The sequence below is a fragment of the Nyctereutes procyonoides genome, unplaced genomic scaffold, assembly GCF_905146905.1.
Source record: "Nyctereutes procyonoides isolate TBG_1078 unplaced genomic scaffold, NYPRO_anot_genome, whole genome shotgun sequence".
In the NCBI taxonomy this organism is placed as follows: domain Eukaryota; kingdom Metazoa; phylum Chordata; class Mammalia; order Carnivora; family Canidae; genus Nyctereutes; species Nyctereutes procyonoides.
This window is the reverse complement of record NW_026575046.1, coordinates 22,318,482-22,341,127: the sequence shown is the minus strand read 5'-3', so window position 1 is coordinate 22,341,127 and position 22,646 is coordinate 22,318,482. Positions and strand designations below refer to the sequence as shown.

At 39.9% G+C, this 22,646-nt stretch overlaps 1 protein-coding gene across 1 annotated transcript in view; it reads left to right on the top strand.

Annotated features, from left to right (window-relative positions):
• The first annotated feature begins 2,068 nt into the window (after positions 1-2,068).
• The window catches only part of FGF10 (fibroblast growth factor 10), an 80,270-nt gene continuing 59,692 nt past the window's right edge, over positions 2,069-22,646 (top strand). The window contains exon 1 of the mRNA XM_055324800.1: positions 2,069-3,366. Coding sequence (XP_055180775.1) covers positions 2,982-3,366 — 385 coding nt within the window. The 5' untranslated portion in view covers positions 2,069-2,981. The remainder of the gene's footprint in view (positions 3,367-22,646) is intronic.

The following is a 22,646-nucleotide window of genomic DNA, read 5'->3' as shown; positions in this document are numbered from 1 at the left end:
AATCCAAACGTTTGGATTCTACTGAACAATTTGACTGAAACTCAAGTCCCTTAGAAACACTACACTTTCTTTCAGGCATTTGTTAGCCCAGGTATAAAACTGTGAACTAAAAAAATTAGCACATGATTTCATTTCTAAACATCCCTGCTTTAATGAAAGAACAAAACTTTGAGCATACAAATGACGTAGCTCTTTAAGTCTCCAATTAATGGCCACAGAAATCAGAACTAACTATATTAAATTTAAAAACCTACTGTGCTGTTCACCACATTGTCAAAATCTTTTCAGTAAGCATTGCAACTGGATATAAACAATGCAATTAAAACCCTAATTCTAGCATTACATGGCTCTATTTCAAAGGCTCTGAATGTGTAGGAAAATATAAGCACATTCATGTAAAGTCATTTTTTCAGGTCACTAAACAACATAATTGGGCAATCATTCCTAATGCCCATCTCTAAAGCTAGACTTTTTTTTTTTTATTTCTCTGTATTTTCTCCTGTTCACAATGAAGACGGAGGTCAAACGCATATTATAGGGATCCTGGCTTGTGGCATATACACAAGTTCTTCTGATTAGCTCCCTTCGAATTAGTTACAGAGGTCAAACCCCCAAGTTCACCTTGAAGTGACTCTCCATCATAGAACAGCAGTCTCTAAATGTTAAGCTGAACCATATGAAATTGCCACTTTGGAAGGTCAAAAAATATGAGATAGTGGCAATTTCAGAGGCTTCAACATAACACTAACATCCAACTGCCTTACAGGAGACCATAAATATTTTACACCTGTACATCGTCAGTTACTCCTCCCAGCCAAGCCCTCCCGAGTTGAGAGTAATCCTCGTAGTGATTCTCTAGGAACTCTCTCTTCCTCGGATCGGAACCGACGATCACAGTTACTTGCCTCTCGTGCCTCTTGGTTCTTGGCAAGTCTTCCTGGAGGGGGATTTGGTTCTGTCTACACCTGGGCTGCCAGCATTGCTAGCAAACGAGGGTGTTGGGACGTGGTGAGTGTTCTTGAGAAAGAGGGAGAACCGGTAGTGCAATTGCATTGTAAAATAGGGCTCTCTTCACATTAAATGTAAAGGTAGGAAAACGACGCCCCTTTTTATGGCAAAGCGCAGAGGAAATCGCGTAGAAGACAGCAGAACGTGGGGGGCAAATCGTGCGGGTAAATCTTCCCAATCTCAATATTACGTGCGTTCGCTTTGGAAGCGCACGCGTGATTCGGTAGACGACTCACGCCGCCAGCAATTAGAAATCGCTCTTTTCGGTCCCCCACTTCATCTGCGCCAAGAGAGAGGCGACTTTTAAGGGTGACGATAAATCTCCCTGAGCTTAAAAGGCAGAGAGGGCCAGAGTGTGAACTTTTTACTCCGGCAACGGAAGCGAGAAATCAGAGGTTCATTAAAGCGGAGACCTCCTTGGAAGCTGGCAAAAGAGGAGGAAAAGCAGCTAATTACGTCTCCCCTTTTCTGGGCTCGCTGCGACCGGTTTATAATCTGCTGCTGTAGAGGGTTTTGTCCAACAGCATCCTCTGCTTTCTTCCCCAGCCTCTCTCCTTCTTCTGGGAGCCAGAGAGGGTGGGTGGGGGCCGGGGTGGGGGTGCGGGTGCGGGTGGGGGTGGGTGGGTGGGTGGGGGGACAACCAGGCAGCCAAGCACCGAGCTCCAGGTGGCTCTCAAGTACTTCACTGCCAAAAGCCCGGGGGTGGGGGTGGGGGGGTGGAATCCTGCGCTGGAAAACAAGTGAGAAAGGGGCTCCCCAGAGGGGACTGGCTCGGGCTGGAAGACAGCAAACCTCGGAAAGCCCGAGGACCCAGCTCGCGCCGCTGGCCAGCGCCGCCGGCGCACGGGCGCTCCCCGGCAGCTCGCGGGGGCTGCAGGCGCGGGGCGGGGGCGGCGGCCGCGGGGCCCCGGGGAGCGGACCCGGCCCCCCCAGCTCCGCGCGCGCAGGCACCGCGCTCTCTGCTCCCGGCCCCCTCCCCCTCCCCCTCCCCCTCCCCGGAGTTCCCAGCAGCCGAGGGTTTCAGATGTCCCACCGCCGGTTGACCCCCTCCCCCCCGCTTCTCCACCCCTGCGAAGGAGGTTTGACCAGCAGAGGCTGAGCCCACCTCTGGCTCCGAATCACTGACATTTCGACTCCGGGCTTCAACCTGTTTACAAGCGGGCTTCCCAAAGGAAGGGGGTGGCGGGAGGGGGGCGGGAGGGAAATAGGGCCAAGCGAAACACCAACCGCCATCTCCCCCAAACAAGAAGTGACTTTCTGGAGGCTTCACATCCACAGGCACCACCAAAAAGAGAAAGCAAGAGGGGGGAAGGAAACAACGGCGACGGGCAGCTGCCTCCGGTTCTGACAACTCCAGGGGGACGCGCTTTGCGAACGGGCTCGCAGGCTGGGGCTCCGCGGAGAGGGACCGGAGGGCGCCCAGCCCGGGCCGGCGCAGCGGGCGCAGCGGGCTCCCCGGCCTCCCGCCCCGGCCTCCGCGGGGCTTGCTCACCGTGCTGTCATCTGTTTTTCAGACTTTTTTTTGTTTTTGTTTTTGTTTTTGTTTTTGTTTTTGTTTTGTTTTTGTGTCTTTTTTTTTTTTTTTTTTTTTTGCATCTAACATGGTGAAGAAAGGAGTGAAGAAGCGAACAAAGTAGCTCCCGAGGGGAGTGGAGCTCGCTGGTGACCCAGAGCCCCGCCGCCGCCGCCGCCGCCGCCGCCAGCTCCCGCTACCGCGGCCACCCACGTCCACCCACGTCCACGTTCACCGGGAGACTCGCGCGGCCGCGGATCCCAGGACGGAGCGAGGAGAGGCGGCCGGCCCTTCCGAGGAGTTATGGATGTTGGTGCCCTCACTTCTGGCCGGATCCGCGCCCCGGGGGAGCTAACCAGCGGCCGCCGCCTCCAGCTGTCTCCTTGCCTCGCACCAGGGCTTACCCTTCCAGTATGTTCCTTCTGATGAGACAATTTCCAGTGCCGAGAGTTTCAGTACAATGTGGAAATGGATACTGACACATTGTGCCTCAGCCTCTCCCCACCTGCCTGGCTGCTGCTGCTGCTTCTTGCTGCTGTTCTTGGTGTCTTCCATCCCTGTCACCTGCCAAGCCCTTGGTCAGGACATGGTGTCACCAGAGGCCACCAACTCCTCTTCCTCCTCCTCCTCCTCGTCCTCCTCGTCCTCGTCCTCCTCCTCCTCCTCCTCCTCCTCGTCCTCTTCCTCCTTCTCCCCTCCTTCCAGTGCGGGGAGGCACGTGCGGAGCTACAATCACCTCCAAGGCGATGTCCGCTGGAGAAAGCTCTTCTCTTTTACCAAGTACTTTCTCAAGATTGAGAAGAACGGCAAGGTCAGCGGCACCAAGAAGGAGAACTGCCCGTACAGTAAGTAACAAATGCGCGCTCCCCTCCTTCCAATTATCCACCCCCCACCCCACAAGGGGGGGAAAATCTGTTCCAGATGTGGCCAGCTAAATATTTACGTCCCCAACCCCTGTAAAATGATTAAGTGGAATACTTTCACACTAAATCACTCCCCCCCCCATACATCGAGCTGCCGCCCCCCTCCCCCTGGCGCGGCTCCCTCCACCCCCCCCCACTCCCTGCCACCCCGTCCGCCCGGTCTCCCCGGCTTGTCATTCCCGGGACCACGCCGGGCGCCCGAGAGTCGTTGCGGTGCCCGATGCCCCCTCTCCGTCTCCGTCAACCCCGCCGCACCTCATCCCAAGGTTCCCCCTTTCCCTCCCTTCTGGAAATGGCTCCGGGTAAACACATTTTGTTTCTTTTCGCTGGCAATCTTATTAAGAGGTTTGGGACGGTTTCCTCAAGCTGAAAATAATTATCCGCTGTCAATTACAGGGGCTTTATGGGAGCTTTATTTAAGGAAGAAAAGTCAATTCCTCGGGCTCCCCACCCCCCATCTCTTTACCCTACTACCTATCTGGACAGGAGTGCAAACATTTTTCTGGTTTTGATTTTTTTTTTCTTGACCCCTCCTGTTGGTTTGAGTGATCGCAGCCCATGAAGTTAGCTTTTCAGGCACCAGCGCTGCTATTTGTCTTCCGCCTGCCTTCTCTCTTGGTAACATGATGCTCATGTCTGCATTGTCAATGGCATATGCGCTGCTTTGTGGTGTCCCGTTGTACTCGTTTCTTCTGAAACCTCTCATATTGCAGAGCCACACTACTACAGCATTGTAAACATCTGGGACTGGATTCACACAGACCTCACACAAATTTCATTGTCATTCTTTTATTTTCAAAGTAAGAGTCGTGAGTCTGTTTCCATGGCTATAAGTTTGTCCCCATTGGATGAAGTTTTCTGCTCAGGATCAATTATGCTGCCTCCCCCCCTCCAACCCACCCCCCCAAGCTCCATCCCTAGATTTCTTTCCATTTTTCCTTTCTCTCTTTCCTTCTTTAGCTCTTTCTCTTCTTTCTTTCTTGCAGGGGTGTGGGCTGGGTAGGGGGAGGGAGAACTAGAAGAGGAGGGGTGGATATTGTGTCTCTTGAATCAGTCCAGCAAAGCCAGATTACTCTGTTGGCTTCCTTTCCTAGTTACTTTTCAAGTGGTGAGACTTATTCACCCTCTATTGATGGCTATTTGAAAGGATCCCGAGGCTATGTAATGGCACACTGAATTAGACAATGACATTTAAACATCTTTAATGACCATTTAGCATTATCTCAATGGTCTTTCCTAAGTTACCTTTTAAAGGGACCTTTATGTGTCAGTTGTTTGGGAATTTCTTGCCAACTAACTTAAATACGTGGGCGGGACATTCCCAGATACCTTGGCCCAGAAGAGTATCTGGTACCATTGGGAAAGACAGCTAATCAGAATTTAGGATTTTCTTTTTAAATAAAGATTTATAAGAATTAAGACTTAGATTCCTTATTTGGGGATCCACATGTATTCAACGTTAACTTCTGTTCCTCTTCAGCTGCTGCTTCCATTTACTAAAATTAGCGATATGTTTATAAGTAATAAAAATATTGTGAAAGTATTTAAAAATATTCCATCTTGCGTTTAATATAGAGATGTTAAAAAACCCATTACCTCTTTTTTTCCATTCTGATTCATAGAAAATGGATGAAATAATGTCATTTATGTGGGGTTTTTTTTGTTTGAAAGTCATTCATTCCCTGAATTCATTAGATACTATGTAGAGATGTTATAGTTATTGATTAAAAACTTAATACCTTTGTTCACTCCTAAAACAAAATTAGTTGTGGTGTCATCCAGGAAGGTCGTTGGGGACAGGGAAGAAGTAAGCCAAACACTTGCTGAAGAGTGAGCTGGGAGATAAAAAAACAAAACAAAACAAACCCCATTGACTGAAACTCTTCTTTGTATTTTTAGTTTATTTTCAAAGTGTTAACCTTGAGCAAATTTTTTGTTTGTTTTTGGACACTAATTTGATTTTGCTATATTTTAAGTGTCTCTACAATGTGACACAAAGACCAGTCTATACTAGCTTGTTTATGCAACTGAAATTACTATTTTCTAAAATAATAATCATATGTGCTTATTTAATAAGATGATTGCCACGGGTATAAATTGAATTACATTTTTACAGTAAGAATTACCTGCAAAGAGAAAGGTATACAATTTTTATTGATAAAAACTATTGTGGAAAATTTTTATCCCAACCATCCAAAATATAATATCTCTTCCGTAGGAAAAGTATACCAGTAGTCCCTGTTAAAGTATCCTTTCTTATATAGTAATGCAGTTGTAATCAATGATTGAAAATCAAAGGGGTGGGGCTTACTCTGGCAAATAATGTCAAACTATAAACAATTTAGGCTTTCCAAGAACATCTGTATCAAGACATGGCAAGTGAAAAGTAGAGGTTGAAAAAGCCTTAATTTCACATGTGGCTGGGTAATCAGAACACTGCTACAATTTCCAGCTGGACTGATTCAGCTGAACTACATGGTATCATTAAGATATTGTCTAAATGTTGCATAATTACATGTGAACAAACTTTTGCCATGCCTACAGGGTAACCAGCCAGCCAGCCCACCAAATGGTAGCCTGTTAAATATTAGGGTTTCTGAAGTGTCAGTTCCTTGTCCAAAAACCACTTTTCAGTAACATTTTCCTAAACAAGTTATTAATTATTCTCGATACACAAAGCTGTTCTTTTGAGGTTTGCTTATTTGAAGCTTAATTTTCTTTGTTACTTTGACCCTAGTATTATTGCTGCTAAAATACAGTAACAGCTTATCTAAGAGGTTACATGTTTGGGATGTCCTGGGTAATTAAACAACTGCTTTCCTGGCTTTTTGCCAGCAAAATACTAACAAAGGGGAAGTAAGGAAATCACCCATAAGCATTGCAAAATCATTTTTAACTTCTACCTCCAAAGCTGGTTCCCAGAAATTGAATGGTTCTAAAAATATTACATGTGTTAAAGAAACTCTTCTCAATTTGGGTGATTTTAACCTTTTTTTTTTTTTTTTTTTTTTTTTTTTAGTGGAGGGGGTGGTTTTTGGTTTGCTTCTATGCCATTATATGAAAATAGAATAAAAGGAGCAGAGATGAATTATGTTTCTTCTGCTACAAATCTAAGAAAGCTTGAATAATTTAGAATAGCTGCAGTGTATCTGTCACTAGATATGCTTAGACTCATTTAAGTTTGTTTTATCATTCTTTACATCTAGAGCTTTGCCCTTGAAACATTACCACTCAGCTCCAGTTCTGGCCTCCTGGAAAGGCTGGATACAGCTGTTAGGTACCCTTGCAACTGGAACTGGTAGACTTATTTCTGGATGTGAGTGCACTGTGGGCTTCTCCCATGGTTGTCATTTGTAGAAAAAGGGAGTCTAGTGAAAAAATAAAATGTATCCCTAAACTTGAGAGAGCCAAAATGGAAAGCCACAGTGCCTATGAGTCTTTGTGGGAAAGGAATTTGGGAAACAATGGAGAAATCGGTATGTACTGGGTAGCCTGTGCTCTATTTCTTCAAATATATATATCATTGAACACATAGTGGTCCTATAATTTAGCTATAACTATCCACATTTTTCCAAAGATGAGGCTGAGAAAAGTAAATTACCCAAGGTCATTCAACTGGAAATGGACAGAGTTAGGTCAAGACTAAATCTATTTGGTTATATTATTTCTTTTACCTCTGCTACTGGCAACATTGATGCCAATATATTTGAATTGGACATCCCAAAACTCTAAAAAACAAATTATCCAAAATCTTAATCGCTTCTTGATATGAACATCAATAGTTCTTCAGGTTCAAACTGAGACAGTAGTAAATTGAGAGAGGAACAGAAATGAAACGTGTTCAAGGTATCATCACTGCAGGTGGCTACATGGTATCAGACAATGGTAATGCATTATCTAAGTGAAATATCTCTTGATATTTTGTTTGAGAATATATATGCTTTTGGACTCACAAACTACATGTACATAGATCTCAACTTTTTAACAGAGGGCATGAGAAGTACATGACCATTTGAGAAAAATACATGAATGTTATTGTATATAGTAGTTGTTTACAGCTGAGGGCAAAATGTTTAATTGTTCCCACATGTAATAAAAATAATTTGATTGCAAATACCAGTGTGAAATTGGGCTATTGCAGAAACTTCTGATATATGACTCTAAAAAGGGCAAAATCTTAGAGACCTAAAGCTATATATATATGTTAAGAAAGCTTTAAAATGAGTCTGCATATCAAAAAGGTACTTCACCATATATAAATGACAAATTACTGTCTAGGATTAAAGGCTTGCATTATTACTTTTACATCAGGACTAGGGCTTATTGTAAGTAGTTAAATAACATGAGAAAGTAACTGTTGAGGAAAATAGGGACTTGAATATCATCTCCTAATACATATACAATGTGTTTTGGAAAGAAAACCTATATACAACTTAAAGCTTCCTCTAGTGTCTTACTTAAACTGTAGTCATTTCTAGAGTTTGGTTGTATAATTTATAACTGGCAGCATTTAATCATGCACACTGAGGATTTATGAAGGTGGAAGACACTGTTTTTAATGTTTACATGACACTGTCCTGTTACCTTTACTGCATTTCTACCATATGGACTCTCCACTCCAATGGCTTTATCATAAATCTATTAAAAATGCACAATTACAGAGTTTCCTCTTTACAGACCTGATTTATAAGCTACAAGATGAAACCCAAGAAAACAGTTGGCAGAAATCACATCCAATACTAAAGTATGAGAACTCAGAAACCCCAATCTCTAGGTAGGTCTTGGGCATTTCAGGGATCTATTAGGCGAAGGTATGGACCACTCTTTAAAAACAGGTGTTTTCAAAATGATGTTTAAGCACAGACTTTAAAAGAAAAATTGTGCCTTATTGAATGACCCATCGCATGCATATTTTCTTCTGCATTTCTACTGTCTGGTTCAGAGCAAAAAGGCTTATTCCAGTTCATTTTTTTAAGTGTTCAATGAACTTATAGCAGAATATGAAGGAGCACTTTAAATTTCTGCACTGTTACCTTAATGTGCAGAGGCGAACGCCATTTATTGTTCAAACGTCCAACTTTCCACAAGCCAAAATGTTGGAAAAAAGTTGACAGCTCATTTGAAATGGAGCTAATGTTCCTCACATTTATGAGCTGCCTGTGAATATCTACATCTTTCCTAAGCCTTAAATGTCTATATGCTTATCCAAAATAGTGGTACAAATGTTATTTCTTTATTATGCTTCAGAAGGAAGAATAATGCGTATTAGTTCAAAGTGATTTTAATCTATCTTAATGTTAATTCTGTGAACTTTGCAATGAAGAGTAATTCAGATGACATTTTTAGTATTACTGTTCCAACATTTGTTAGCATTAATAGTTGATACTTGCTTAATATAAGTAAAATATTAGCATTTCCCTCCCAGAAATTAGAGTTCTCTTTTAATTCTCCAGTAAGATGGACATAAGATTTATGTTTGTCATTTTAATACAGCTTTATCAAGGTCTAGAAAATAACAAACCTCATTTTGTCTCAAGTCCTTTATGCAGAAATATCTTTATTTTTCATGGCATATTGAAATGATTTAAGATCATTTACATTTACCATTTGACTAGTGGTGTCTGTTATTTGGTTTTGCCAATTAAAAATACTTATACTTTTCATCATTGGCACCCTTATTTTTCAGTGCCTGTTACCTTTACCTGTGCCAGTCAGTCAATATAACAAGTGACAACCTAGGAAGAGGCCTTTAAAGTTAGTGAAAGAAATTGTACCTGATCTTGGGAAACCATCAGTGACATTCTGATCAAGAATTAATGAATATACAATGTCATGCTTTATAGGATCATTTAAAAACCAAATACTTAATAAGTACAGCATTTACACAAATAGAAAGTTTCAAGATATCTAAAAGGGAGCCAGGTCATCTACCAAATAATGGCCTTAAAGGCCCCCTTGCCTTTAAATCAGGTCAGTTGTGTTCTTTCTTTGAACACTGTGTTCTAATTGGAACAATAAATCAAAGAAGACACTCAGAGTAGATTCCCATGTAAGGTGGACAACTGGACAGTGACTTTTTACTGCTGCTAACACGTGCATCCAATTACCATCTGAAAGATTCATAGTGCTGGCAGTAAAGCATTGCCTCATTGTATAGTTCACCTAATAATTCTTCAGCCTAAATCTGTCCACCTTTACCTATATCTAATCTGTCAGTATGTGTGTTATCATTAATGAGGAATTTTCAAATGTTTGGCATGCTTCCAACAGTGAATGATGACATTGAGAGATTAATGAACCATTTAATTAACCATAACAGAAGAGGCAAAGTATTGATTAAGTTGATGTATCCCCAACTTGAAGTAAATGTCAACAAAACATAACCTAATAATTGTACCACAACTATAACTTAATTATGAGTAATGTGGATTAGTACAACTTAATTCCAAGTAGCAGTGGTTAACTGCAAAATTGAGAACTTTTTAAAAGGCATTTTTCTATAATCATATTTTCTTTCAAGAACCTGGTGTTAACATGTTTTTTTACTAAACAAACTAAACTAAAACATGACTTACTGATAAACATGGGTGTTAGTTCATCCTTAACCTTTTTTTGACACATTGTCCCTGTTTGAGGATAACCTGGCATATTCATAGAGTCTAATTCAAGGCTCATCAACTTCCAATAGTTCTGTCTTGAGGCATTTATTCACCTGAAATATTAGACATTTGTGATAGCCCCATCTCTGAGGCAATGTGAATCCATGATACTTTTTCAGTCCTTTAACCCCTTCATTACTTTTTCCTCTTTTTCTTGTTTTCTCCCACCACCCCACCTTCTCTGGTTTCCAAACCCTTTAAATACCATGTAAGCCAGGGAAAGGCATCCATTATCACTGCTCAGCATGCTAGACTATATAGTTAGAGCCAGCAGCCTCAACGTTTTTGGATGTGCAACATCCAAGACAGATAGCTTATATTCTATGCATAAAAGTCTTTAGCAATGTAAATTCCACATACTCCACAGGGGTCTTTTCTCATTTTGAATCTCCAGTGCATTGTCTCTTATCCCAGCACTCAATTTCTTAGAGGTCAATTTCTTAGAGATCTGCCTTTAATGAAGTAGGCAAACCACAGATAAGTACCTTCTGTGAATGAATGTTGATTGTCTGGTTACTAAATCACCATCTTGCTGCATTTTTCCTCCAGATTAAATATTCTGTTTCCAATAACTCTCTGTGCAGGTTCACTTTACCTTTCTTTTAAATTGTTTTAATATATGTAACACTTAACAGCTACTTTGTCGATTTCCATACTTCTTTTGTCATTAAAGTGAAGATGATTTAGGAAATCAGGTAACTATTTCCCTTCCATTTTAGTCATCATTTATTTCAAAGATGAATGCTAATCATAAAGGTCTTTACTATTTCCAGCTTCCATGATTTCTCTTAAATTACAAAGCTTCTCTATACGTCCCTGCCAAATGTAGCATTTTTTAAAAGATTTTATTTATTTATTCTTGAAAAACCCAGAGAGAGAGGCAGAGACACAGGCAGAGGGAGAAGCAGGATCCATGCAGGGAGCCCGACGTGGGACTCGATTCCGGGTCTCCAGGATCACGCCCTGGGCTGAAGGCAACGCTAAACCGTTGAGCCACCCGGGCTGCCCCAAATGTAGCATTTAAAAACAAAACCCAGGGACGCCTGGGTGGCTCAGCGGTTGTGTCTATCTTTGGCTCAGGTAGTGATCCCGCCGTCCTGGGATCAAGTCTCACATTGGGTTCCCTTCATGGAGACTGTTTATCCCTCTGTCTCTGTCTCTGCCTCTCTCTCTGTGTCTCTCATGAATAAATAAATAAAATCTTAAAAAAAATAAAAATAAAAACAAAACCCATTTACTCATTCATAATAGTTGTCAAAGGGGAAAAATGTAAAATACACATGAATATATACTCCAGAATGACCAAATATAGAAATGCACATATCTTTGTTAGAAAGATAGTAAGACACTAATGGGAGTTAGAATTTGAATTAATAGCATACATGTATATTCACTTGTTTCTTCCCCTTTTTGTACTGACTGCTGAATTAAATTTATTTTTATTATATACAGGATGTGACTATATAAGTTAGATTGCTCTGTTACCATAATAATTAAAAGTCAAGCTTCTTTTTACAATTGGTTTCAAATTATATAGATATATAAATGTAGATATATTTCCAAAGCCTGAGTTGCTTTGATTTATTGATAGAATTATTAAAAGAAAAATTAATATTTTATAACATGGGGAAAATGGTGACACATGATATTAATATGCAAACTATTTCTCATCTAAAGTGAGACATATTTATGATATTAATAACGCTAATTACCAATGTAGTAAGCCGGATTTCTAGGGCATATTTGGAACATCTCTGTAAAAGGGTGTGATTCTACAAGTATGAAAAAAAGAGTATATTGATCATATTATGGTACAAAAGCATGATAAATGAAACTACAGAAGTGCTTTAAAGCTGAAACAAGAAAAAAAATAAAGCTGAAGCAAAGGAGATGGTAAAGAACATATAATTAGAATGTTAGAAACCAGAGGAAAAGCAGAAGACAGAGTATTTAGATACAGATTGTAGAAAGAGGAAGACATGCTTTGCTAGAATGATGGAGACTAGGGTTTGGAACTCCCAGGAAAGAGATCAAGCTAATGAGTAGCACTGCAAAAGGGCTGACATGACAAGAAAGGTGTGAGGGAAATATAACCCAAGCCCTGGCATTTGAGTTAAATTAACTGAAATGAGAACCTGTGATCTAAAAGGAATCCTACAGAAGTAATCGCAGCCGCAATATCAAAGTAAGAAAGGCTAAGTCCAGAGTTCCTGCTAAAGAGGCAGTAGGATAGAGGGATTAAAAGTGTGGGCTTTGATTAAAGTGATTACAAGCATGGCCCTGGATTGAAAATGAGTTTTGAAGACACAGAAGTGGTGTAGTTGAGGCTCTGAGCTGCCAGACAATAGTGTATGGCTTCATCAAGTTGTTATCAGTAAAACAACAATATTAACAATACCTTCCTCTTTCCTATGTGGTAAAGATTAAGTGAGATTATTCATTCAACAGAAATCAAGTGCCTGCTTTGTGTCAGATACTGTACGACACTACATATAGTACTGAAAAAAGATGCTGGCTTTGCTCTGACAGAGATTCACTCTAAAGACAGTGACCAAAAAAAGAAAAACAAACCAAATAAAGAGCTGTGTGATGAAAAATTAGGGTAAATGCTATGGAAGAAGCAAGTAGTATACTCTAAAAGAACACAATTAGTAACTATTCTAAACCTCCTAGTTAATTAGAGACATTTGAAGGTGGTAAGAAGAGTACTGGTAAGAAGAGCATGAGGAGTGTTTGGTGCCTCCTCCAAGAAGTACAGAATTGGCATACTGAGCCTGGGGCTTGGTGAGAAGTTTGGAGAAGTCAGACTTAATACATGGACTAGCTTAATGGTGTTTGGTGCCAAATTAAGGCCTCATTAAATGGGTATTATATAAAGAAAATGTACATATGATGCTTCCCTTTGTTTTAAGGGAAAGGATTGGGAAAGCAATTAGCAGATGATTCGCTGAAGTGGGAAGTAAAAATATTGGAGCTGAAGAAAGAGACAGGAATGAGGAATACATCTGGTATTTTTAGAAAAGGGACATATTAGAACACCTGAAATTATTTAGGATTTGCAAATTGTAGTGTTTGTAATGTTCTAAAGTTTGGAGGGGGAAAGAGTAAAGGTCTGATTTATTAAAAGACTAGTAGCAGATATTTGAAAATTGAAGATAATTTGAGGAGACAGCAAAGAGTTGAAAATAAAGAAGATAACAAATATTTTCAAGGGCGTATTGTAAAAGAACAAAGGAAGACAAACAGGGATGAAACAGGTAACTGTAGAGAATGGAGGAAAGCAGATTATTGCGGAAAAGGCAAAAAGACAAAAGTGACTCTAGGCTAAATACTTTCGAGACAAACTATGCTTCAAATTATGATATAGTTTTGAACCAGGATTATCACAGATGCTCAGCTCTTAATAAATTCTGTAAAGTTCTTATTTCTCATCCCATGACTGTGACCTCTTTGGCCCATAGCCTCAAAGGGTTCGCAATCTAAAGATAGAGACAGGAGACCTTCACAAGGAGTTGGAAGATAATGTAAGACATTTATACTAACCTCCAAAGAAGCAGGACAGAAATTAAGTGAACAGCCACCATGAATGACATGGACAGAGTCACACTAAGGATAAGGACTTCAACTAGACACACAGAGAAAGAGAGGAGTAAGAATGTCCTAAAAGAGGGCACAGAACCTTACATGAAGTGTCCAGGCAATAATGGACAGGTGAAGGGAGTGGAGCAGAGTATCTAGGCTGGCACTACCTTAAGAAAAACAAAGGAAAATACCTAGAATATGTTGTCATGTGAGAGTGGGGTATGTAAATACCATGGTATTTGAGGACTTTTCTGCTAAAATATTACATTAACGTAGTTTTATTTTTTTTATTTTTTTTTAAGATTTTATTTATTCATGATAGTCACACAGAGAGAGACAGAGAGGCAGAGACACAGGCAGAGGGAGAAGCAGGCTCCATGCAGGGAGCCCGACGTGGGATTCGATCCCGGGTCTCCAGGATCGCGCCCCGGGCCAAAGGCAGGCGCCAAACCGCTGCGCCACCCAGGGATCCCTAGTTTTCTTTTTTTAAAGGATTTTATTTATTTATTCATAAAAGACACAGAGAGAGAGAGGTTGAGACATAGGCAAAGGGAGAAGCAGGCTCCCTGAAGGGAGCTGAATGTGGGACTCAATCCCAGGACCCTGGGATCACAATCTGAGCCAAAGGCAGATGAGGCCACCGAGGTGTCCCATTAATACAATTTTCATTTAAAATTGGCCTTTCTTATTTATTTTTTGAAGTAAAGGAAAAACAAGCAGAAACCAGAGAAATACTTTAAAAGAGTATATAAATTATAGAATAGACATAACTGAAACATCGAAATTCTAGCTTGGTCAGCAAAGCAGACAAAAACCCAAAACTAATTTTATACTAGGGACATGAAAAAGTAGTTCTGATCTCCACCAAACGACACCATCTTTAGCACTCATCATTACTTAAAAATTTAAAATAGTCCCTAGTGCCGAAGTTCTTAAAATATACATAGCATTCGGAAGGGTTTTGTCATTTCTCAGCAGATTCCCAAAGGCAACTACTGAGGACTCAATATTACTTGCTCCTGTTGCATACTTTTTCTTGTCTTTCCTGTTTTAAAGTATCTCAGATTTACTTGGTTTAGGTTTTTAGGAAAAGAAACAAAGTAAATACAGCTTCTTTTCTTGAAAAAAAAATTTACATATTTTTAAAACAAACTAGGCATGGGACACACCAAATGCAACTGCACCCACACTGAAGACCATGAGCTTTGGAGACGAACTTCTTGATATAGCATCAGGGCTCTAAAACTTTGGAGCTTTGTGGCCTTGGACAAATTACTGGGTCATGATCTTTGCAGCTCTAAGTGAAGATAATAACATCACCCACCTCGTCACTGTTGGATGAGTTTGTAAACTTACAACTGGGACTATAAATGTGAAATCCTCAATTATAGGACTTGGCACCTTTGAAGACCTCAAAGTGTTAGCTCTCATTACTGTTTTATGCAATGACTACTTTGTTGTTTTTAATTATCTCCTTCTCTGAAAGGATCCATCCCTAAGTCATGGGCTAACATAAGATTAGACAGAAAATTGATTATCATACTACTTTACTTCATTTATAAAGCATTTTTATGTTTTCATGGGTTAATTCTCAAAAAAATTTTATAAAATGGGTAATTGTTATTCTCATACTATATTTAGATGAGAAAACTGAATCTAGAAGTTTTGGTGCCAGGCTCAAGTTAGATAGCATGAGTGAGTCAGGATTCAAACCTAGGCCAGTCTAGGGTGACTTCTGCCTTGGTGTGCTGACAGTCTCAGTATGCGCCTCTTGCTCTGGCATATTATTAATAGCACCCTATTCACTCTCGAAGGCAAAATCACCCTAAGCTAGTTTGGTCTATGTATGGCACAAATCTACACAAGCCAGTTCCCCATTAAATACTTTAATTTCTTCACAATGTCCTTAGAACAAGATCTATATTCCTTAACATGTAAGGCCCTCATGATTTGTTTCCTACTAAGCCCCTACCCCATTTCTTACTATACCCCCCCATTGTAGACTGAGTTGATGTTAGTTCCAGGACATGCCTTGTCCCCTCATGTCCAGACCTTGCAAACATTACTAGGTCTGGCTGGAGTGATGTTTCTGTCCTTGTCCCTAGCACTCTTCTTTTCAACATCCTGTTAGATGTCATCTCTAGAAAGCCTTCCCCCAAACACTTTGTCTCTAGTGTTTTAACACATTATCATGCTTGATTCGTTTGCCCATCTAGTTTCCTCAAACACAGAAAACCTGTTGGGGGTAAGGACGGTACATATCACATTGACCTTCACATGCAAACCCTCAATACGGAGTCTGGTATATAATGGATCCTTTCTATATATTTACTAGGTAAAGATTGTTGTTTTTAACTGCATGTCCTTGATCCGAGTCACTTAGACTCTTGGGTTCGGTCACTTGGTCTGAAAAGTATGATTAATACACCTAACTCCAAAAATGTGGTTGAAGTAAATTTATCTTTTAAAATTACATCAGATCTAAATTCTACAGTTCTGAGAACTTAGAAAATGTTAGACCCATCATTATTTAATTGACTGTTAAGTCATTAAATTCATACAAACTTCTAAATCGAAATATTATGTAACCCTTGAAATGGATTCTTTTTCATATTTTTCCCATTTTCCTTAAGTTACTATTGCCTATGATCAATGGATATAAATGATGACTTTATTCTGTTTTAAAATTGGTGCTGGCTGTGAGATACTTTTTGTTTCAGAGTTATACTTGGATACTGGAGTAATTTGGTAACAATTAAGAAATGAACAACTCTTGGTAATTCACTTAGAGAAGGAGAATGTACTGTAAAGAATAGGAGTAAAAGCATGTGTTCATAGTCTTGGTCATGTTAGAACATCTGCTGTGCAATCTTAGGCATGCCATTTACTTTAACTTGACTTCAGATACCTAATCTATGAAATGAGTGCATTGAACTAAATTATTATTAAAATATTTCTATATCCGTCAGGCTCCCGGTGCATGGAGCCTGCTTCTCCCTCTGCCTGTGTCTCTGCCTCTCTCTCTCTCCCTCTGTGACTATCATAAATAAATAAAAAAAAATTTTTTTAAAAAAATATTTCTATATCAATATGCTCATTCCCTAGATTAAGGACCAGATTCTGCAAGCATACTGATATTAAGAGATAACAACTATGATATGCTGAATAATAGCCACCCAAAGATAGTAAATCCTAATCCCTGGAAGGATCACCAGGATCACCAGGAGAGTAGAGCCTTAGGCACAGAAGGCTGAACCATAGGTATAGAGGTAGAGACCCTAAACATAGGCCCAGAGGCAAGACCCTCAAGCTATGGAGGACTATTCTAAGGTGCTGAAATCTACAGGAATTTGCCCTACTAGATTTCAAAATGGTTGAGACTGGTGACACTTTTCTTCCTTCCACTTTTCCTTTTTTGTAATGAAAATGTCTATAAGAGCTGTACTATGCCTGTGCCACCACTGTATTTTGGGAAGAGATGCTTTATTTTCTAGTTTTACAAATTCATAGATAAAGAGGAATTTTGCTTCCGGATGGATCATACCCAGAGTCTTACCCACATCTGATTCAGATTACGTAGGTGATAAGACTTGGGATTTCTTAACTATGATATTTAAATGAGATTTTATTTTTTTTAAAGATTTTATTTATTCATGAAGGACACACACACACACACACACACAGAGAGAGACAGGCAGAGGGAGAAGTAGGCCCCATGCAAGGAGCCCAACATGGAACTCAATCCCGGGTCTCCAGGATCACACCCTGGGCTGAAGGCAGCGCTAAACCGCTGAGCCACCCAGGCTGCCCCATTAAATGATAATTTAGAGGGTAGTTTATGCTGTGTGTAAACCCTGAGGGATGTCCAGATAGAGTTTACTTATGCAATGGATGTGAATTTTGCAGGTCCAGAGGTGGTATAGTATGCTGAATAATGGTCATTAACGGTCATCCAAAGATACTGGGACCTAACCCCTGGAACCTCTGGATGTTATTATAGTGTTTTTGTAGCTGTGAATAAACTAAGAATTTTGAGATGAGGACATTACCCTGAATTATCCAAGTAGGCTCTAACTACCATCAGAAATGTCTATAAAATAAAGGCACAGGGAGATTGGACATACACACAGAAGGCAGAGGGTAATTTGATGATAGAAGCAGAGAAGATTTGAAGATGCTATACTATTGGCTTTGAAGATGAAGGAAGGGCCATGAGCCAAGGAATGTGGCTCAAGAATCTGGAAGAGGCAATGAATAATTTCTCCCCTAGAGAGCCTTCAGAAGGAATATGACCCTGACAACATTTTTTTCAAAAGATGTTATTTATTTATTCATGAGAGACACACAGAGAGAGAGGGGCACAGACACAGGCAGAGGGAGAAGCAGGCTCCATGCAGGGAACCTGACATGAGACTCGATCCCAGGTCTCCAGGATCATGCCCTGGGCTGAAGGCAGCGCTAAACTGCTGAGCTACCAGGGCTGCCTCCTGCCAACATTTTTATTTCAGCCCAGTGAAACTGATACTGGACTTCTGGTCCCCAGAATTGTTAGGAAATAAATTTCTATTGCTTTAAGCACCAACATTGTGGTAATTTGTTACAGCAACCCTAAGAAACTAATACAGTCAACCATGACCATTTTATGTGGCCCAAATTAAGGATAATTTGGCAAAAGCAGTATCTTTTTTTTTTTAAGATTGATTTATTTATTATTTTAGAGTTTGAAGGAAGGACAGAGGGAGAGAGAGAATCTTAAGCAGGCTCCAGGCCCAGTGCAGAGCTTGATGTGGGGCTTGATCTTAAGACCCTGAGATCATGACCTGAGCTGAAATCAAGAGTCAGACCCTTAACCGATTGAGCCAACCAGGTGCCCCCCAAAACAGTATCTTATCATGAAAAGTACTAAGCATTAATTTAGATGTAAGTGCAAACACTTTATCTACCTGTTGAGTGTCTGAGATAGGTGACTAGATTCTTCATCTGATCAATGAAGATTAAAATAACTTCTGTAAAAATATCCAACCAACTATCAAGCTTATAATAGAACCTCAAATTTTAGTTGAATCTAAATTGATGATGAGTTTAAATGACTCTGTATCTGTAAAACATTGTTTAAAAAATATAGTTTAGTTCTTTGATTGCTGGGCCCTGCCAGAGCAGAAGAAGGGCTTTGATTGATGCAGAACTGTGGTCTGATTTTTCACTTGGTTATATATTCAATAAAGAGTATCTGTTCTCTTCCTCATTGGCCCAAGAGCCGCACTCCTGAAGGTACATGCTAAATCCAGGGGAACTGTTCCAATTTAAAAAGGCCCTCTTAGAGCTAAAGGTGATAGAAGAGCTATTTAATAAATGGATAATTAATATAATTAAGCAAGTGGTACTCTGCAAAGTATTTCAATATCTCAATATGTTGAAGCCATATTTGCTTTCTTTGAAACTATACTCTGGGGCAACCCAGGTGGCTCAGTGGTTTGGTGCTGCCTTCAGCCCAGGGCCTGATCCTGGGGTCCTGGGATCGAGTCCCACGTCGGGCTCTCTGCATGGAGCCTGCTTCTCCCTCTGCCTGTGTCTCTCCCTCTCTCTCATGAATAAATAAATAAAATCTTTAAAAAAAAGAAAAAGAAAAAGAAACTATACTCTGCATCCTCTTTCCTCTGTTACTGTGGATAAAATTCACATAACATCTTAGTTTCAGCTTTTCACATCACAAGATGTTTCCATAATGGGGCAACTCTCCTAAAATGTATTATCATGACTGTTTATATCACTTAAAGTTTTAAAGCCTGGAAAAAAGCATGATTCTAAAGCTGGCATTTTCTCTTATAGAAAATTAGTTTATTGGAACACCTGCGTGGCTCAGTGGTTGAGCATCTGCCTTTGGCTCATGTCATGATCCCAGGGTCCTGGTATCGAGTCCTGCATCAGGCTCCCTGCAGGAAGCCTGCTTCTCCCTCTACCTATGTCTCTGCCTCTCTCTGTGTGTCTCTCATGCATAAGTAAATAAAATCTAAAAAAAAAAAAAAAAAAAGAAAAGAAAAGAAAATTAGTTTCTCTCCCAGCAATAGGGGTATGAAATTGCAGACAGTAGATAAATGTTTTTGTTATTATGTCTTAAAGCAATGGGGCTTTTTTTCCAAGCTGAGGCTGACAGTGACATCTCCTAAGTTGGAGTGTGATAAAGCTCACTCCTTTCTCCTTCACACTCACTGTTAACTGAGTGTTGGGGCTAAAGTAATTTGAGGAGAGGAAATGGTGATGATATTGGGAAATGTGGGTGCAAATATGAATAGGGCTCTCATGCAAGGGAACTGGGTAAAGGATCCGATCCACAATTATCTTGAGCAGAATGAGTTTGCTAGCGGTGAGGGTCAATCTTACCATCCCTGGAAGCATTCAAAACTGTTTACTTGTAGTCTCCGAGACCAGGCAAATAGCAGAGGTCCATACAGAAGGTCCATACAGGTCCTACAGAAGGCTCCTGAAACATTCTTAGCAATAGAATGGCTGGTTGTGAGTTCTGGTTTGAGAGGTAGCACTTAATATAAATAAGATTCCTTCTAATAAGTACACAGAAACGATATTTGGAGCAAAAAGAGTAAGAAAGGCCAAATTTGAAAGAGCTAGTAGTAATAGGCAATGTTAAGTATTTCTCAGAGTTGGACCTATGGACCGACCACGTGATCAGAACGTACTAGGGTGCTTGCTTAAAATGCGAATGATAAGAGTCCTATTCTGGAAGGACTGGTCAGCGGTACACACACAGGAATCTGAACATCAATCAAGTGATTCTTAATGCCAACAAACCTCTAAGAAATAATCAAATTAAGGACACACTAAGTTTGGTGTGGAGGTGGTAAGACAAAAGGCCAAAGGTGTTTGAGCTTGGAGTAATGGAAAAAACTTGGCAGAATGAATTTCATACACATACTGTGTGTTTGCATATTTTCCATTTTTTGCACATATTCTGGGAATGGGGAAAGTGCCAGTATATTTTGTAAAGAGGAAGTAATTTTAAAAGTGAGTTAAAACATATGCTCAAGTGTAAATACTCTTTGGTTGGTGAAAGTTATTGATAAATCTGAGATTAGGTCAGTCTTTAGCTCATGGTTGTCAAGGCACAAGTCATGTGTGCCAAATCTGTGGTGATGGGAGAGAGGCTCGACACCTGTCTGAAGCTGGCTGTTTTGTCCCCAAGTCATAGTGCCCTGCCACTGCTATTTATGAGGAAGAGTTGGGGGGGTGCTATATCAAATGACAATTGTGTAAACAAACTTTTAGAGATTCAGGGCTCCTCCCCACTTGTTCTGTTATTGTTGTTGTTATTTTGAAGCCACAGGAATCTGTGTACAAGCACCCCTAATCCCAAGAGTGTTAGCAGGAACGGAAACCTCAAAGTGATCACTTGAGTTTGCTGCACAGCTTCCAAAGCTAGAATCACGAAAAAGGAATACTGATGAGATTCTAGAGTTTCCTGGAAATGATCTTCCAAACTCCAGCAGCTCTTTAATGGCTTAGGCATTGTTGAGGGGGATTCCTCTTTGTTGTGAGGCTTTCTTTCAGCTGTGGAAATTGTTTGAGCATCAGTTCCCTATATGACCCTTTATTCAGGTGATTCAGACTGGCAGGCACTATAGCAAAGGCTGTGTGATATGGCCACCCTGGCTATTCCATGAGTATGCAAATGAAAGACTCCTTTCTGGTTAAGTGACATTTATTTATACCTACAAAAGACATCTCAGACCAGATTTACAGCCCAAATAATTTACAGAATGTCTCCTGCAAAGTCACAGGAAATATGGATATGGAAATGTGAATACAAAATCAACAATTAGCACACCCTCTGATGCATCTTTTTTCCCATGTTTATTTCTTCTTATATATTTTTTCTTTGTACTGAAAGCTTCAAATTCACTTGATAAGATGAGCCAAAATATATTCATCTGAGTTGAGCTGTACATAATCACTGACACTGGCCATAATTTATTAATCTGAGATCGTTATCGTACTGACCAGCCTTAAGAAGTATAGTTGGGTTTTTCACATTCCAAAAAGACTTCATGGGTTTTAAATTATTTGTTATATCCTGCTGTGTTCTATGAGGTACTTGGCCAAAGGTATTTTTGCCCCGATGTTTTGTGCTTCAAAGAAGGCATCAACTTTTTTCAACTTTTAAAAAAATCTCAAATTGAACACTGCTGATTTTATTCACCAGAAAAATGCCATAAATTGTCATGCTATTATCCCTTTTGATCACAAGGATTATGGAATAAAAGCACCCTGTTCTGAAACTTCCTATCATCCCATGGCCTTATTCGGTGACTGACACTTTAATTGAATTAAAGTTTTCAACAGTAATGGTGACATTTTGTCATATAGTAAAGCTAGAAAGATACTAGAAAAAAGAAAAATAACTTAGAAAAAATGGTATTCTTAAATTCATTATTATTTTACCTTAAACATAATAAACATTCAGTAATGCTTCTACAATCTTTTAGATTAACTGCACAGAAAAAAATTGTTTTCCTATGTTGATCATTGGAAATGTTTGGAAGCATTTCTGTTTTAATCATCATATGGGTTCTTCACGTCCCGTTGGTTATTTATCATTTTGGATATCAGTAGACTACATCAAATACACAGGAAAAGTGGCGTTTAAAAACAATATAACAAAGATTTTATTAGGCAACATAGAATGATTGATGTAAATTGGGGGAATAGTCTTAACAGCTGATACCTAGCTCTATAGTTGTAAATATTGTTTCAGTTCTGTGTTTAGAATGGGATAAAAGAAAAACAGCTAATGGCATTAATAAATGCTTAGTGAGTCCTAAATACTTCACATATGTACTCATTTAATCTTCAAACAACCCTAGGGTATGGATACTAGTGTCATCCTAACTTGCAGATGGGGAAATGTAAAGGTGATAGGAGACTGAGTAATTTCATTGCAGTCTTACA